The sequence below is a fragment of the Trematomus bernacchii genome, unplaced genomic scaffold, assembly GCF_902827165.1.
Source record: "Trematomus bernacchii unplaced genomic scaffold, fTreBer1.1, whole genome shotgun sequence".
In the NCBI taxonomy this organism is placed as follows: domain Eukaryota; kingdom Metazoa; phylum Chordata; class Actinopteri; order Perciformes; family Nototheniidae; genus Trematomus; species Trematomus bernacchii.
In genome coordinates, this window is record NW_022987699.1 from 156,139 (window position 1) to 174,147 (window position 18,009).

Sequence of the window (18,009 nt, forward strand, 5' to 3'; positions counted from 1 at the left end):
GCCCTCATTGGTCATGTGCGCGTTCGTGTGTGTTGGATGCTGTAAAGCGGCACGTGACCTCATAATAAACGTATTATATTCTTTGCAAGCTCTTGTCGGCCACATCAAATGAAGTGGCGGGCCGGGTTTTGGCCCCCGGGCCTTGAGTTTGACACCCCTGATTTAATTTAAATATAATACGTTTATTATAAGGTCACGTGCCACTTTACAGGAGCACCATAAACTACATGTCCCACAATGCATCTCATTTTGTGAGATGCGCACTGAAGAGACTTGCAATTACTTACTAGACTTATGCTTTCAGTTGTAGTTAATTATGAAGTTATCCGATAATAATCCAATGCAGAGGAAATATTATAAAATAATACATTATTTTATATATATATATTATGTATATTTATCTATGGATATTTATATAGTCTTAAAGTTACCACCGGCCCTTTGAGTGCAACCATAATTCTAATGTGGCCCACGATGAAATTTAGTTTGACACCCCTGGTTTAAATGACAGGACTAATGTTTCCTAATGCTGATTCTGTATGTCTATTCTAAGTATTGTGGAGAAATGCCCTTAAGTTTAAAGCAGACTGATTATAAAAAGACTTCCTTGTAATGGTGACAGTTTTTGGCAGCAGTTTGATTGAGTTCTTATCATCTCTGAAAAATGAAGGGAGTGTCAAAACCAGATAATCAGCTCCGTTCAACGTGACTGAGGCTCTTCAATTTTTTTTATCTTAGAAAAGTTCCAGGAATGTTATAAAACCTTCTTGTGGTGTCTTCATATTCTCTCTGTGTATAGGGCCTTTATGTCATGTCTTCATTGCTGCATCAACAGCACCGTAACTTAACAATCTAACACATACCATTTGTGTTCAACAAGCTGTTTGTCTGGGTGAATCTGGGGTCTGTGTGACACATTTGTGACCTGCTCCATCGAAATCAGTCGCATTGACCCGTAGACACATTTTGAATTGTATACACTGTTGGAAAGAGGAGATTCCTAGCTTTCTAATGATATCAGGATTGTTTTTGTACTCCAAATATTAAGCAAAATATGTCACATTATATAATGACTGTTACCGAGTCATCATTTTGAGAAAAAGGCCTTCAAAGTTTCCTCTTCTCTGGAATCCATCGATCTGATTGATTATTAGCAAATGATCAAAATAGATATTTTCGTTTGGATTACTGGCGAGTGTGTGTGTGTATACGTGTGTGTGTGTGTTTGTGTAATTTTGCGTTTCTGTGTATCGTTTGTTTCCCGGGGAAAACACTCACGAGAAACACCGGCTGTTGTTATGCCTGCTGTGACGTCAAGTTACTGCGTTCTCCGCTTGTAATTATGTCTACAAGCTTCAAAGTTGTATTTATCATCTGAATTTGCCGAAACAAGTTTAATATTCTGAAAGCCAAGACTTTGTTTATTTGAAATCAGATGAAAACAAACTGTAACGGACCCTGCCGTGTTATCTATGATTACTATACGCCTTACATTCATAATGTCAGCCGGAGGGAGGGGGGGCGGCGCTGCGGAACAGCAGAGTGCGAGTGAGAGCTGTCATCTTCCCTTTACAAGCTTCAAAAATGTATTTATCGTGTGATTTTGGAAAAAAAGTTTCATATTTTGAAAGACAAGACTTTGTTTGTTTAAAATCAAACTAAACACCCGAACCCCGAAACACTATTTTTTTACGCAAATCCACGTTTATTTATACACGACTGATTTCAATAGAGCGGGTCACATATAAGGATCACTTGATCCTGTCCAGGACTCCAAAATACTAGGCTATTCGACTACATCTGGTTGCAGTTTGTAGTATGTAAACCAGCATGCTACAACTGTCAAGTGCAAAGTCAAGACAAAGTAGTATGTCCCAGTTAACTTATTTTATTGTTGATATTGCTGATAAACACACTTCATTGTTAATCTAAGTTTTAGTTAAATACATTGTGTTTGTTTAAACAATAAGCTTGCATCGACACTCTCCTTGTGTTGAACCTGAGTCAGTTTGCAACAGGCAGAAAGGAGCACAGTTGAGCACGTTGTTGTGTTTGTGTGCAGGTACGACTCTGCTATGAATCAGTGTGAGGACAAAAACCAGACCTGGACCTAGACACCACAACAGATCCACTAAGAATCTCCAGAGGATGTTTGAACCTGCCGACGTCAAAGATGGATCCCACTCTGATCAGAAGTAATGTGTAACTCACAGTTTGTTATCAGTTTTAACATGTTTTTTTTAAAAGCAACATTTTTGCAGAGTTTCAGTGCAAATTTTCATTTATAATGTTTGTGATTTTATTAGAATCCACCATCAGAGACCAGACTCCCCTGTACCAAGCTGTTTGTCTATGAAGAGTGAACGGTCTATGCACCCACCAATTAAGTTTGAAGATGGAAAGCATTCTGATAGTTCACGGTAAAAATTAAGAGCTTACATTATTTTAGTTTTTTTCTATTAAAATGCTTGAAATTCATCGTAGTTATCAACAACGTTTTATCTTCTGAACATTCATCAGTGATTGTGTTTCTATCAGGGGTCAACATGAGAGACCAGACTCTCCTGGAATCAGCTGTGAGTCCATAGAGAGTGACTCGTCTATGCACCCACCAATGAAGTTTAAAAAAAATGGAGAGCATGATGTTGGTCCAAGGTAAGAATTTAAAGCAAAAGCTATCTTTGTTTTAATCTGTTACATCGCTTGCAATTCAACGTAGTTATCAACAACATTTATCTTCTGAACACTCATCAGTGATTGTGTTTCTATCAGGATCCACCATGATCCAATTGTGTTCCACATGAGAGAACAGTCCATCTCACCCTCAACTGTGTTTAAACAAATTGTTAATGTTAATGTTAATACTATTTTAAATGGTGTTTTAAACAGAGAAATGTAATGGCGTGTACATAATTTGTCAACTGTATGTCGTGTTTGTAGAAGGATCCTCGAACACAGCCCATGCTTTTATTTTCTGTATTTGTTCAAATCCTCCTCTTTGCTCCACAGAGTTCATCAGCAGAGATCAGAGGGTCCTGGTGGTCAGTCTGCCCAGCAGCATCAAACTGATCTGGATGCCATATTTATGGTGAGTGAATGTACAGCTACTCCTGCTGACTACAACAGCCCTAACTGTCTCCCTAACCGTTTCCCAATTTGCATACTTCTGAAGTTACAACCACTGTTTTGAGTGTAAAAAGTAAAAAGTTGAGTAGAGTGTGGACCGCTAGAAACTTCTCCCCATCAACAATTGCCATTTTGGCTTCCCAACGGAAGTTGCGAGGCCTGTCGGATTGTTAATGAACGGTGAACACTGCATTATAAAGTTATAGGTTTCTATATTTCACTTTTTAATGAAAGTATCACTGGTAACACGTCTATTTAATCGTTTATTTGAACCGGGACAATGCACATTAATGAACATTTTAAACAAAATAATGCTTTGAAATGGAAATGTGCCGGATTTTAGCTTTGAGCTAATTTCCATCATACTGATAACGATGCTTATGATGATACTGCCTCTTGGTTTTTGCTACGGTAAATTCAATCAAATACTAAGCTTTTTCTGCGTTTTTAGTTTGCACATGCTGAATTTAATTATTTCACTACCGGGCATTGTGTTTTTTGTCCTGAGATGACAATACAAGCCTTCAGATGCTCAGCACTCCAGAGAGGTTTTTTTCTAGTTCAGCCGACCTGACATTAGCTGCTGCAGTTTTGGATCTACAGGGCTGCTATAGCTGAGTAGCAGGCATTGCATTTTAAATCTCTCACTTTAAAACTGCCTGATGAAGAAACCCACAAGAAAATATTTTCCCAATTGTGCCTCTGTTAATGCTACACCTTTACAGGTAGGAAGCGTAGTTATACAGTGTAGCTGTAAGAAATAAACTGCAAATGTAAGGCAGGTACACGATCTGATGTTGACTACCAGCTAAAGTTGAAATTGTATTCTGTTCCAGCTGCTGGAGGACGACATCGTTACTTTTGTAAAGAACGAGCTGAAGAAGATCAAGAAAGTCCTGACTTCAGGTTACCCAGAATGCTTAGAGAGTCAGAGGGAAGATGAGGAGGTGTTGGACTGTGAGGATGAAGAGCAGAGGAGGAGCAGCAGAGGAGCATTTCTGAACATCTCACTGCACTTCCTGAGGAGCATGAAGCAGGAGGAGCTGGCTGACCTTCTGCAGAGCAGTAAGAGGGTTTAACAGTAGCATTAATCTAATACTCTCATGTCTATAGCTAGACAAATAAACTCCCCCTGAAATAACATAAAACATAAACCTAATTAAAGCTGCGAGCAGGTCTTCGACGATCCGCACAGGTTTGCTGTTGTCCGCACAATGTACATGAGAGTTACACCAACATCATGTTTCATGGCGGTTATATGTCGCCACGGCAACGGCATATGATTACACCCCATAATAGGCTTAGAAGTCTTGAGGGCTGCATCGTTAACATGTTAAGTTTTGGAGCTTTTGGAGCATGTAAACTGGAGTTATGAGAAAACCGTGTTTCATGGCGAGCATTGTGTTGCCATGGCAACAGCATATGACGAAATCTCAAAACTGACATGTAGATGTCTTCAGGCCTCGACTGTTGGCACACATGTAAAGTTTGAGCACTTTATGACCTTTTTCATAGGAGTTATAGCAGTATCGTGTTTAACGGCGAGGGATGCGTTCAACAGCTCTTGAGGAAAACTCACAAGTGGCACATAGACATGTTGAATCGTGTTTTATGGCGAGGGATGCGTTCCAATGGAAACAGCATATGATGACAGCCAATAATTGACATAGAGCTGTTCAGGGCCAGAGTGTTAATGATAATCTGAAGTCTGGTGCCAATTGGACGATTTTCCTTTGTGTTACGACAACATCGTGTTTTATGGCGAGGGATGTGTTTCCATGGAAACGGCATCGGATGAGACTTCAGATTTGACGTATCGCTGTTGAGGCATGGACCGATGATATACATGTAAAGTTCGATGGCGATCGAACCGTGTCCATTGAAGTTACAGCGACATCGTGTTTTATGGCGAGGGATGCGTTGCCATGGTAACGCCACATTTTAAAACCTCTTATTTTACGTAGAGCTGTTCACGGCAGCAGTGTTAACCATCAAGTGACGTTTGGCGGCGTTCGGAGCATGTCAGTTGGAGTTATGTCATCCTCGTGTTTGATGGCGAGGGATCGCCTAGCATCGAGCGAACGTGAAATTGGGCGCCTTATCATAGCTACGCCTTGCGGTAAAAAGTTTAGATTTTCATAACTTTTCATCCCCTAGGTATCAAGACGTTTTTTTGGCTCCTCACTTCAGATATACACAGCAAATGTTGTCCATTTACGTGAAAGTGAAATTAGTAGGAGTTTATGTTAAAAACTGAAGTGGGCGTGGCCTGCGCATTTTTTACGCAAAGTTGCGGAACCAATTTCACACGTCTATTTCCACCATTTCTGACATGCGTGCGGAATTTGGTGAGTTTTCATATATGTTGCGGGCGTCAACTATGTGTTAAAAGACGAAAGATAATAATATTTAAAGCTGCAAGCAGCGATGAGTAGGGGCGCCACCAGGGATTTTGGGCCCCATGAAAAGATATCACATTGGGCCCCACCACCAGGCCCAGGCCACGCCAACCAAGCACAATTGCTGTAACCACACCTCCAGAACCCAACCTACTCATCTATGCTTTAAATAACTCTACCTGTACAGGCTTGCATCTATCTTGTAGTCCAATACTAACCGCAAAATATTTACTGACACTCAGCTGTGAAAATATAACACTGTGCAGACGTGCAACATTCTGCTGCAGTAGAATTCACTATTTGATATAAAACTAACATTCCTGGCAATAGATCTCAATAGTCATCTTTTATGGTGTAAATGCCTTTTTAATAATAACATTTTTGAATGGAACATTCTCAACATGAATGCATAAATCCAAATAAATATAACTTAAATATGTGGAAAAATACTGTGTTTGAAATGTGTAATTGAAATGAGATGTTAGCTTTTTGTTTTGATATATATATATATATTTGTTGTATTCCAGTCTCCCTTCAGATATGTTAAGTGGCATGGCATTCAACACAATGCTGCTCACCTCCTTCAGTTGGGAGAAAAGCTGGTTCAGGTTCAGCATTATGGGGGGACAGGGCTGCTGAGCCTTAAGATGGATTTGTTGGTCCTGGCACCAGGGGGAGGGACAACTGATTTAGTATGAATAGCTGCTAAAAATCTACTTTCATTTATTAAATGTCAGCTAAAAGAGCAGTGAAATGAAAAACCTCTGAATTTTCTGTGAAGATATTAACAGTACTTAATGTCAGCTTAGTAAATTATTATTTACAATGGACTACACTTAGCTAACAGACTAATTTCCACCACTCATGGAAAAAACACCCACCTTTTATTTTGAAAAACTGGGTGACATGCTGTCGCCCTTTAGTCCCTCTCTCTTTTCTTTCTCTCCTTTCTTTTCTCTTTTGAAAGCCTGACTTTGTTAGTCGTTGAGACATGGTACACACATAAGTACTAGCATCCCTCCTCACATGCTCTCACTCTCTGCTAGAAAGTGCCGGTGCCTCACCGCGGTTGGAGGCAGGACCAAATCATTACATGTAAATAGAGGGGGGTGTACAGAGGCTTTGGATAATTAACTTTTGGAAGAAAATAAGTTAAATGAATCATACGTTGAGTGAGTGCATTATCAATATAACGTTCTATTAATGTTAATTATTGATGAATGATGAAAGGTTACTTAAACATTTTTTTCTTAATGTTCTAAAATAGTTTGGGCCCCTGTCAGTCACAGGCCCTTAGAATCGTCCTAACTTTTCACCCCCTTACGGCGCCCCTGGCGATGAGCAGCGATGAGCAGCGATGAGTAGCGATGAGCAGCGATGAGCAGCGATGAGCAGGTCTTCGGCGATCCACGCAGGTTCGCTGTTGTCCGCACGTCGACGTCACGCAGATGTTTCCCGGCAGAGCCGGCCCGACCCATTAAGCGACATAAGCGGCCGCTTAGGGCCCCGCAGCCACTAAGGGCCCCCTAGCAAAAATTGAAAAAATAATAATATAAAAAATCACAGTCGCCGTGATAAGTATGTTTAACTAATTTTGTTAATATGCCTAGATTGCCTACTCTCAAAGTCATGTATTATATTATTGAGTCAATCATATAATACATTAACCGTGCTTTACCTGAACCTCATCATGACACTAGAGGACGGCAGGATTGTAATTTCCCGTGTTCAGTGAATGCAACAGAGGCAAGACACCAGACCAACCAGAGAATTGAATGGAAATAAACATCTGTCTTATTGGCTGACAGGTACCTATCCTGTGAGCTGTGACAATGTTTAAAATAAACTCTCAGTCTCAGACTCAGAGTTTTTGAAGATGGACATAAGAACATTTGTTCTTAAAAGAGATGACAATTCTCAAGTGGTGGTTCACACAATAACCCCAGAGCCAGCACTTGAGCCAGGAGAAATTACAGCTACGTTGACGTTACTTTGAATCGCGGGGGTAAGCTAAACCGTTAGCAAGTAGCTATAGCTAGCCAGATATATTAAATAAACACTTTGTCATACAATCTAAATGTAATGTTTTTTAGCGTTACCTGGTGATTTCAAAGAAAGCTCTCTGGGAAATGTTGACTTACTGTTCGACATGAAGCTAGAAGCTACCTTACAGTACACAGTTGATCCTGAGTCCTGTCAGTTAAAGTGTTTCATAGTTAGCATAGCTAAGCATCAACCTAGCACTGAAATATATGGATGTTATGTGACAGTATTTCTGAGAAAAAGTCAGCTGAAATGGTGGCATAGTTGCCACTGCTTTACGTGTCGACAGCATGATTGAACGTATTTGCAGCAGTAAATGTGGCTGTTTGGCCACTGACGTTGCCATAACAACACCTGAATGTAAATGTGCAACCTCTTTTTGTGACAGATTTTTGCATGAAATTATAATTCTTCTGAATGATATTCCTATTGACAGCTAGTTTTTATGTGAACATTATGAGATGGACAGCCAGAGAGAATAAATGAAAAACAGTTATGAAATACTATATGACAAAACAAGAATACAGTTTAAAAGGGGAGTGATTTGTAAAATATCCATAAAGAAAAATCTGTTTAGAGTTCTGTTTCATATGGGTGTTGAGAGATGTATCCATAGATCTCTTAATGTTGCTCTCAAAGTGCACCAGATTGATGCTTTTAACTTCAATATTTAAAAAAAAATCTTCCCGGGGGAGCATGCCCCCGGACCCCCCTAGAGGAGGTTAGGTCCACGGTGTTTACATGCTTATTTATACAATATGTGTGCTTATGCTAACATCATAAGACAGGAGCACTAGAGTGAGGGGGGCCCCCAAGCCAAAGCTCGCTTAGGGCCCCCAAAAGTCTAGGGCCGGCCCTGTTTCCCGGACTCGGCCGTTGACAAACTTTCGGGCATATCGGACAATGTCTGTTACAGCAATAACATAAACGTCATGTTTGATGGTGAGGGATTTGTCGCCATGGCAACGGCATATGATGACACCAAATAATACTCTTAAATGTCTTGAGGGCTGCATCATTACGCACAACGCAATGAGTCAAAATGTTCCACTATGTCCACTGCAAACAGCGCTCTGCATGTTCGACTGTTCCACTGTCTGTGTGTGTCTGTCAACGCTTTGGTCCAATCACATTCAGCATCCCGTCAGCGTTTTTTCCCCCCACCAACAGTCTGCGAATCAGAGGCACAGTAGGGCGGGTCTTCGCGGAATGCGGGTGGGAAAAATGCGTGTGTCGTCTCTTTCAACCTGTCTGAGTCAGAGCGAGAGTTTTTTTTTTTAAAAAGTCAGAGCGAGAGTTGACAGCGCATCTAGTTGCATCTGTACTGTAGCTAATAGCCTAGTTTCACCAGCAGGCAGCTATTAGAAACATATTCAAAGATGACCAGTAAAAGAAAAGTCGACAGTGAAAATCGGAAATTCAAAGATGAATGGACTGAAAAATATGCGTTCATCCTCCCTCCAGCGAGCACCAAACCAATGTGCCTAATATGCCAAGAAACAGTAGCTCTTGTGAAGAGTGACAATTTGAAACGGCACTATGAAACAAAACACAACTATTTTGAAGCGACCTTTCCTCAAAATTCAGCGGTAAGAACCACAAAAATAAATGGGATGAACTCATCATATCAAGCTGCAAGCAGGATCCTTGTTACATCTATGTCACAACGAGAAAAGGCAACTGAGTCCTCACTCAGAGTGGCATGGGTGTTGGCTAAACACAAGAAGCCATTATCTGATGCAGAAATAATAAAAGAATGCATGCAGTGGCGTTTTTATATGTACAAAAGTGGTGGGGCACGAACAACTTTGATGTGTATATAAGCTTCTGGTGCTTTTTTAAACACGTAAACAAATAGCTGTAGGCTATCCATGGTCCCGATAGAGAGAGGGGAGGGGGGGGGTAAGGAAAACACAGACACTCATCACCGAGGTCACAATATCAATCGATCCAGCAGAGCCTATATAGCCTAATAGTCTATAGGAGAAAGGAGAAATCGGCAGAGCTGCAGCTGAGAAAAGATTGAGTGTGTGTGTGTGAGGAAGTCCGCGGATTGGTCCATTTGGACCAATCCACGGACTTAACATAACGGCTCCGCGGACGTAACGGCTCCACGGATTGGTCCATTTGGACCTAGAGCCGCTTTCACACCAAGTACTTTGCCGTACTTAGTGCCGGCACTTAGTGCCCCGGCACTTATTACCCCAGGGCACTTAGTACAGATCGCGTTCACACCGGAATAAGTTCCCTGAGGGAAGATTACGCAAATGAGCCGCTGACGTCACTTCTTCTTCTGCTTTGGGTTTACTGGCAGGCCGCAAACCACTTCACGGCGTATACTGCCACCCGAAGTCCCCCGACCGGAAGTCCCCGGAGTTGGGGACTGGCTTCAGTAGAAGCTGCTGGGACTCCCAGCAGCTTCTACTGAAGCCTTCCGAGTAAATCGCCAGAACGCCGACACCTCCTCATCTCCACCGCTCCCATGTTTTTTTTTGTATTGCCATAAGTTATTCTCTCTCCATTGGTGCGCGGGGCTAATGCTAATGCTAATAATGCTAATGCCACAAATACAATGGCGGCTTCACAAAACTTTTCAGAGTTTTACGGGGCGTGGTTTGCAATTCGCCCAGCCAATAGAAATTGGTACTTTTTTGGTACTTTTTTGCTACCACCTCTCTAGCAGGCACTAAAAATGGGGGTAAAAGTTCCCGGCACTAAGTACTCTTTTTGGTGTGAACGCGACATAAGGGGTACTAACGGAATTAAACGGGAAAAGTACGGGTGAAAAGTACTCCGGTGTGAACGCGCCTAATGGGTCCATTTGGGTATGGGCACGTCACTGTACCCAGGAAGAACATAATGGAAAAAGAGAAATCTCCAACGAGGCGTTCTGGGGCAGCATAGACAGGTATTTTCTGTGTTAGAGTTTTACTCGCTACAGGGTGTACTTTGAGGGTTTGTGACTCTGCAGACCGTTCACATGCAGAACAAGCTTCATAACACACAAGGGGACGGGTAATAACCGGAAAAGCATGACGAGGGACCTTTAAACCAAACAAACTAAACCACTGGAGGCCACAAGCACTGACCAATCAATGATAAAGTAGGGGTGTCTTACCTCGCTAAAGTAGCTGAGTATCATTTATCAGGGAGTATTATGGGTGTCAGAGCAAAAATACTTACAGTATAAGTCGTTTTATATTTTCTTTAAAAGGCTCTGTAGGTACAGAGTACTTTCTAAAACAATATCAGTATAGCTTAGCTTATGCTGATGAATATATTTGTATCAGATACCTGAATTGGCTGGAAACATTCAAATGATGTTCTCATTGATGTGTTTAGGAGGTTTACTTACTGTTGCATACACATTTTAATTAGTTTTGTGCTGGTACATTCAGGAACTGCTGCTGCAGTCTGCAAACGTAAACTCAAATCCACCCTGAAGGAGAGGTTCCAGTGTGTGTTTGAGGGCATTGCTAAAGCAGGAAACCCAACCCTTCTGAACCAGATCTACACAGAGCTCTACATCACAGAGGGGGGGGCTGCAGAGGTCAATGAGGAACATGAGGTCAGACAGATTGAAACAGCCTCCAGGAAACCACACAGACCAGAAACAACCATCAGACAAGAAGACCTCTTTAAAGCCTCACCTGGAAGAGATGCACCAATCAGAGCAGTGATGACAAAGGGCGTGGCTGGCATTGGGAAAACAGTCTTAACACAGAAGTTCACTCTGGACTGGGCTGAAGGCAAAGCCAACCAGGACATCCAGTTCACATTTCCATTCACCTTCAGAGAGCTGAATGTGGTGAGAGAGAACAAGTACAGCTTGGTGGAACTTGTTCATCACTTCTTCTCTGAAACCAGAGACGCAGGAATCTGCAGGTTTGATCAGTTCCCGGTCGTGTTCATCTTTGACGGTCTGGATGAGTGTCGACTTCCTCTGGACTTCCTAAACACTGAGATCCTGACTGACGTCACAGAGTCCACCTCAGTGGATGTGCTGCTGACAAACCTCATCAGGGGGAAGCTGCTTCCCTCTGCTCGCCTCTGGATAACCACACGACCTGCAGCAGCCAATCAGATCCCTCCTGAGTGTGTGGACATGGTGACAGAGGTCCGAGGGTTCACTGACCCACAGAAGGAGGAGTACTTCAGGAGGAGATTCAGAGATCAGGAGCAGGCCGGCACCATCATCTCCCACATCAAGACCTCACGAAGCCTCCACATCATGTGCCACATCCCAGTCTTCTGCTGGATCTCTGCTACAGTTCTGGAGGAGGTGTTGAAAACCAGAGAGGGAGGAGAGCTGCCCAAGACCCTGACTGAGATGTACATCCACTTCCTGGTGGTTGAGGCCAAAGTGAAGAACGTCAAGTATGATGAAGGAGCTGAGACAGATCCACACTGGAGTCCAGAGAGCAGGAAGATGATGGAGGCTCTGGGAAAACTGGCTTTTGAGCATCTGCAGAAAGGCAACCTGATCTTCTATGAGTCCGACCTGACAGAGTGTGGCATCGATATCAGAGCAGCCTCAGTGTACTCAGGAGTGTTCACACAGGTCTTTAGAGAGGAGAGAGGACTGTACCAGGACAAGGTGTTCTGCTTCGTCCATCTGAGCGTTCAGGAGTTTCTGGCTGCTCTTCATGTCCATCTGACCTTCATCAACTCTGGAGTCAACCTAATGTCAGAAGAACCATTAATGTCTCGTCAGCCTAAAGGTTTCAAGGCCAAATCAACACTTTTCTACCAGAGTGCTGTGAACAAGGCCTTACAGAGTCCAAACGGACACCTGGACTTGTTCCTCCGCTTCCTCCTGGGTCTTTCAATGCAGACCAATCAGAAACACCTCCAAGGCCTGCTGACACAGACAGGAAGTGGCTCAGAGACCAATCACAAAACAGTCCAGTACATCAATGACATGATCAGTCAGAATCTGTCTCCAGAGAGAAGCATCAACCTGTTCCACTGTCTGAATGAACTGAATGATCGTTCTCTAGTGGAGCAGATCCAACAGTCCCTGAGATCAGGAAGTCTCTCCACAGATAGTCTCTCTCCTGCTCAGTGGTCAGCTCTGGTCTTCATCTTACTGTCATCAGGAGAAGATCTGGACGTGTTTGACCTGAAGAAATACTCTGCTTCAGAGGAGGCTCTTCTGAGGCTGCTGCCAGTGGTCAAAGCCTCCAGGAAAGCTGTGTGAGTGGATGAATAAAAGGAATACGAACATTATCCAACTTGTTTATATGTCATAGAGGAGAAATAATATATATATTTTTTTTATTTATTAAAAATAATCCTTCAGGCTGAGTAGCTGTAACCTGTCAGAGAAAAGCTGTGAAGCTTTGTCCTCAGTCCTCAGCTCCAAGCCCTCTAGTCTGAGAGAGCTGGACCTGAGTAACAACGACCTGCAGGATTCAGGAGTGAAGAACCTGTGTGCTGGACTAGAGAGTCTGCCCTGTTCTCTGGAAACTATCAGGTAAGTGTAAAATAGTTTAAAGTAAGGGTCCTCTGAGCTCTCTTTTTCATGTATTACTTGTTTTTTGGTCTGATGAAAATCCTCCTCCAGGCTGAGCAGCTGTAAGCTGTCAGAGAGAAGCTGTGAAGCTCTGTCCTCAGTCCTCAGCTCCCAGTCCTCTAGTCTGAGAGAGCTGGACCTGAGTAACAACGACCTGCAGGATTCAGGAGTGAAGAAACTGTCTGCTGGACTTGAGAGTCCACACTGTGAGCTGGAAACTCTCAGGTCAGTATTCTGCAGGTTTTTTTTTAAGTTTACTCCGTAAGATTTCCTTAATATATTTAGTTATTATAATTACTTATTGAAGAGCCTCTTTGGACCAAGATGACTTAAATGATACTGAGTTGCCCCAGAAGTGGCACCAATATTCAAGGGTTTTTGTGTTTCCACTACTCAAGACTTTCAGGTTACATGAGAAGATTATTCCTTTATTACACAGTAATTATTAATGATGTTCTTAACTATTTGTTTAAATTATGCAGCCCCCATGGGACCTAATGTCTTGGTTTTTATTTCACATGATTTATCCCATATCACTCTGACAAGCATATTGAAATAGGGTGTGTTGGACTGAATTGGTAACTCCAATTTAGGCCATCAGCAAAGGTGACCATGAGTAGAGTCAACATTATGAGTGTGTGTGTGTGTGTGTGTGTGTGTGTGTGTGTGTGTGTGTGTGTGTGTGTGTGTGTGTGTGTGTGTGTGTGTGTGTGTGTGTGTGTGTGTGTGTGTGTGTGTGTGTGTGTGTGTGTGTGTGTGTGTGTGTGTGTGTAGACTCTCAGGTTGTCTGGTCACATACAAAGGCTTTGCGGCTGAGGCTGAGGCTGAGGCTGAGCTGGACCTGAGCTACAATCATCCAGGAGTCTCAGGAGTGAAGCTGCTGTCTGCTCTACAGGAGGATCCACACTGGAGACTGGAGACTCTCAGGTATGGACAGACCTCACTCTCTATCAATTCCTAAATATTTTGATAAATTTAAGCTCAGACATGAATGATTATTAGATTCATCCATAGATATCTTTTGACTTTAATTCTAGCACCACCAGAAGGTTTAAACCTGTGTAGTTTAGGGAAAAACAACGTTTGATAAAATGTGATAAAATGTGTAACACACTTGAGAACACCTGTTCCTCAACCTATAAGATACAATAATTCAGATTCAAATTAGCTAGAACCCTCAATAAGAACGTAACAATGGAGGCCAATGGCCCTTTTGACCCAACTTCACTTAATTTAGACTTTTTAATAATAACATTAAACATCCTTTTCTGCTAAGAGAAACACTGTTTAGCTTATTGTATTCTCTGATAACTTCAAAATGATGCCTTAATATGACATTTGAAATGTTGACAGTCCTTTAACTCAGTGGTTCTCAACTGGTGGGTCGCGACCCAAAAGTGGGTCGCGGACCCGTTTCGAGTGGGTCGCGAATGTGTGAGTGAAAAAAAAAATAGTTTTTTGTTTGTTTTTTGGGGAAAAGGTCAAACTTTTATTTTGAAAGCCCGATTTTCTAACGCTGTGCATGCAGTAGGCGTGCGTTGGACTGCAAGTACCAACCCAGTCTCACATCTAAACATGTAATAACTACGTTGGTCCACAACTTGGGACGTAGTATTTCTACAAAAAACGCCTCTGAAATTGTTATTCCCTACAATTTTTTTCACCATTCATTTCCAATGGCTGGCATCTATGTCACGTGATCTTCAACTTTCTCTCCGCAGAAATAAAAACACATGGCCGACCTTCGTTTTATTCTCGGTAGAAAATGCCTATTTTAAGGTTAGTTTGGCCATTAAAATGCGTTTTGATGTAATTTGATGCGAGAAATATGAGTTGTTATTTCAGATTATCGACTGACAGCCCTATAAATAATACATTATTCCGAGTGTGCTTGCTTTTCTCTTTGAAAGTCATCACATAACGGCATTGTAATACACGGTTCGGCTGCATTAAATATGACATATCTGCCGTAGTTAACTCTATGTATAGAGCCCTGATGACAAGACTTCTAGACAAACAGGAACTGCCGCCAAAACTGAAAACTTGACGTGGATCTTAAATATATAAGCAATTAAACAACATCTTACATTTCTTTTCACACAATACGTCTCCTTGCAGTATCAACACTAATTCGGCTGACTTTTATATTTGATCCAATTGGTAGATAGGCTGTATTTACGCCATAACGGTGCACAGCTGATAGAAAGGGACACCGACTGGTTAAAGCACGTTATTGCATTTTATAATTTTATTATTAGATATTAATGTTTGTTTAAACATATTTAACACATATAATTAGATATTAATGATATTAATATATTAATATATTAATATTAATATATAAATGTTTGTTTAAATCCCGTTTAACGGGATTTAAACAAAAGAAAAGGGTTTCGCACTCCTGGGCAAATTAAAGCGTGTCTTTCAAGACAGGTTAAATTAGTTTAGCTTTCCAAGATACAAAAATGTACAAAAGGACCGGTAATCGGTAGATTTAAACACACAGCACAACAGATCAGATTTTCAACAACAATCGCGGAGTTGGGAGTTGGGAGTAGGAGAGGTTGATGGGAGAGAGGCAGAGGAACTGCATGGCTGCAGCTTAAATGCTCCTGTTTCCTCAGGTGGACCAATCAGCCTGTCGAAGGCAGCCAATCAGCAAACGGGCACCACCTGCTCACTCACACACACACAGCCACACAGAGGGTGTTTCTCAATGTCGAGTACGCTTGCTTGGTAGCACATGTATTTTGTTATGACCTGGCTCAAAAGGCCACAACAAAGAGGAGACACACCATATCCACATTTAACAAAAGATGTTTATTTAAGCAAACCATTCAAATGAACCAAATTAATAAAGTGCAAAACAAGTAAAGTATGAGGTGTGGATGTCAGTGGTATCAGTAGTGTAAATGCAGGGTGAGGACATGTGGACATGTATGAGTGTGAGAGTGTTGAAGTGCACAAAGTGAAGCAACTGAAGAAACTCAGCATACTCAACAAAACCGGGGTGCCTGCAGGGAGAAGCAGAGGGAAGACAGAGAGGAGCAGAGGCTGGGTCTGGTGCAGGGCACCAGACCCAGGTGCCCTGCAGTTACTGCAATCAAGGCAATCAAGGAGGCTGGATGCAGCACAGCCACACCCTCCCAAGATGAACCCACAGGGCATAACAGTGGGTCTGTCACTTGCTTCAGAAGCGAGTCAAGAATACTTCCTGGCATTCGGAAAACAAAGAGTGGAACAGGCTAGCAAGTGTGCAGGTGTGTGTCATATGAGAGGCCCCGCCTTACATCTTCCGCCACAGATTTGGGGAAATTGGTCCGTGCGCAAAGCATTGTGGGGATTTTAAGACCGCGGAGTCTACACATGTGCAGCCTCGATATTTCTCCGGGCGTACGCCGGGCTCGGTAGATTTCCAAGTATGCTGGAGATTGGAACAGTACTTCGGCGGCACTCGATGACGTAGTATGCTTGAAATAGTGGCTCTGAAGCAGCTTTACTCGACATTGAGAAACACCCAGTCTCTCACAGGAGGAGGGAAAAATATCCGCACACACATGACATAACGACCCAGGGTCGTAACATGTATGAAATGTCCTTGATCATTCAGACTGTTTCTTCCTCCAGGGCTGACCATTGTGGAGAGCAGTGGTTAAAACCTGATGTGAAGAAATGTAAGTATGGATTTAGGTTGATTATGATGACAAAACAGTCAGTTGAGATATGTATTCATTATCACATTACTGACAAGATTATCACATTTATACAAATACATTATAATAAACAGCACCTGTTCAAAAACAAAGAAAAAAGCCTTCATATGTGTTTTATGATAAACAGATGCTGTGTCTTTCTCTCATCAGATTCCTGTGAACTCACACTGGACACAAACACAGCAAACAGAAACCTCAAACTGTCTGACAGCAACAGGGAGGTGACACGTGTGAGAGAGGAGCAGCCATATCCTGATCATCCAGAGAGGTTTAACATCTGGCCTCAGCTGATGTGTAGAGAAGCTCTGACTGGTCGGTGTTACTGGGAGGTCGAGTGGAGAGGAGAGGTCTATATATCAGTGACTTACAGAGGAATCAGCAGCAGAGGAGACAGTGATGACTGTCTCTTTGGATGGAATGATCAGTCCTGGTCTCTAAAGTGCTCTAATGGAGAGGGTTACTCTGTCAGACACAATAAAAGTAAAACAGTCCTGCCTCTCTCCTCCTCCTCCTCCTCCCCCTCCTCCCCCTCCTCCCCCTCCTCCTCCTCCTCCTCCTCCTCCTCCTCCTCCTCTGGTAGAGTAGCAGTGTATCTGGATCATCCTGCTGGCTCTCTCTCCTTCTACAGGGTCTCCTCTGACACACTGACCCACCTCCACACCTTCAGAACCACATTCACTGAACCTCTGTATGCTGGGTTTGGGTTCTGGTCAGATGACTCCTCAGTGTCTCTGAGTTCTCTGTAGGAGGAGACCACTTCCAGTCCTGCTGTAATGTCCCTGGTCTCGGGGGACATGGACATAACATGAGTGTAGCAAGAGATATCTTCCAGTCGTGTGTTTAAAATGTTGGTAGTGATCCGGCTACACTTTGGTTAACATTTGGATCTATGATTGTGCCTTTACGTGGAGGAGCAGCATGTAGTTATAATGCTCCGTACATCTGAAAAAACTCCCAGTAATCAAGTGTCTCACACTTTTTGTCTGTACTTAAAGGACAGAAAAAACGTTGTTTCTATAGGTAAATACACATCTGAGTTGACAAATATGACATGTGGGGTACCTCAAGGCTCCATCTTGGGGCCTCCTCTCTTTAACATCTACATGCTACCACTGGCTCAGATAATGAAAAACAACTAAATAAGTTACCATAGCTATGCGGATGACACACAAATGTACGTAACAATTTCACCAGGAGATTATGCTCCAATTCA

At 42.5% G+C, this 18,009-nt stretch overlaps 1 protein-coding gene and 1 long non-coding RNA gene across 2 annotated transcripts in view; one reads left to right on the top strand and one right to left on the bottom strand.

The window, feature by feature from the left end:
- Positions 1-17,778, top strand: part of LOC117490060 (NLR family CARD domain-containing protein 3-like) — a 108,508-nt gene extending 90,730 nt beyond the window's left edge. The window contains exons 2-11 of the mRNA XM_034139651.1: positions 2,063-2,195; positions 2,307-2,420; positions 2,539-2,655; positions 3,010-3,088; positions 3,963-4,191; positions 10,967-12,764; positions 13,135-13,308; positions 13,858-14,010; positions 16,711-16,757; positions 16,947-17,778. Coding sequence (XP_033995542.1) covers positions 2,149-2,195; positions 2,307-2,420; positions 2,539-2,655; positions 3,010-3,088; positions 3,963-4,191; positions 10,967-12,764; positions 13,135-13,308; positions 13,858-14,010; positions 16,711-16,757; positions 16,947-17,542 — 3,354 coding nt within the window. The 5' untranslated portion in view covers positions 2,063-2,148 and the 3' untranslated portion in view covers positions 17,543-17,778. The remainder of the gene's footprint in view (positions 1-2,062; positions 2,196-2,306; positions 2,421-2,538; positions 2,656-3,009; positions 3,089-3,962; positions 4,192-10,966; positions 12,765-13,134; positions 13,309-13,857; positions 14,011-16,710; positions 16,758-16,946) is intronic.
- On the bottom strand, positions 14,022-16,740 carry LOC117490061. Its single transcript, XR_004556640.1, has 3 exons — positions 16,667-16,740; positions 15,757-15,759; positions 14,022-14,444 (listed from the first exon to the last, which is right to left on the bottom strand). It is a non-coding gene; the product is annotated as an uncharacterized LOC117490061 (long non-coding RNA).
- Positions 17,779-18,009: the final 231 nt, after the last annotated feature.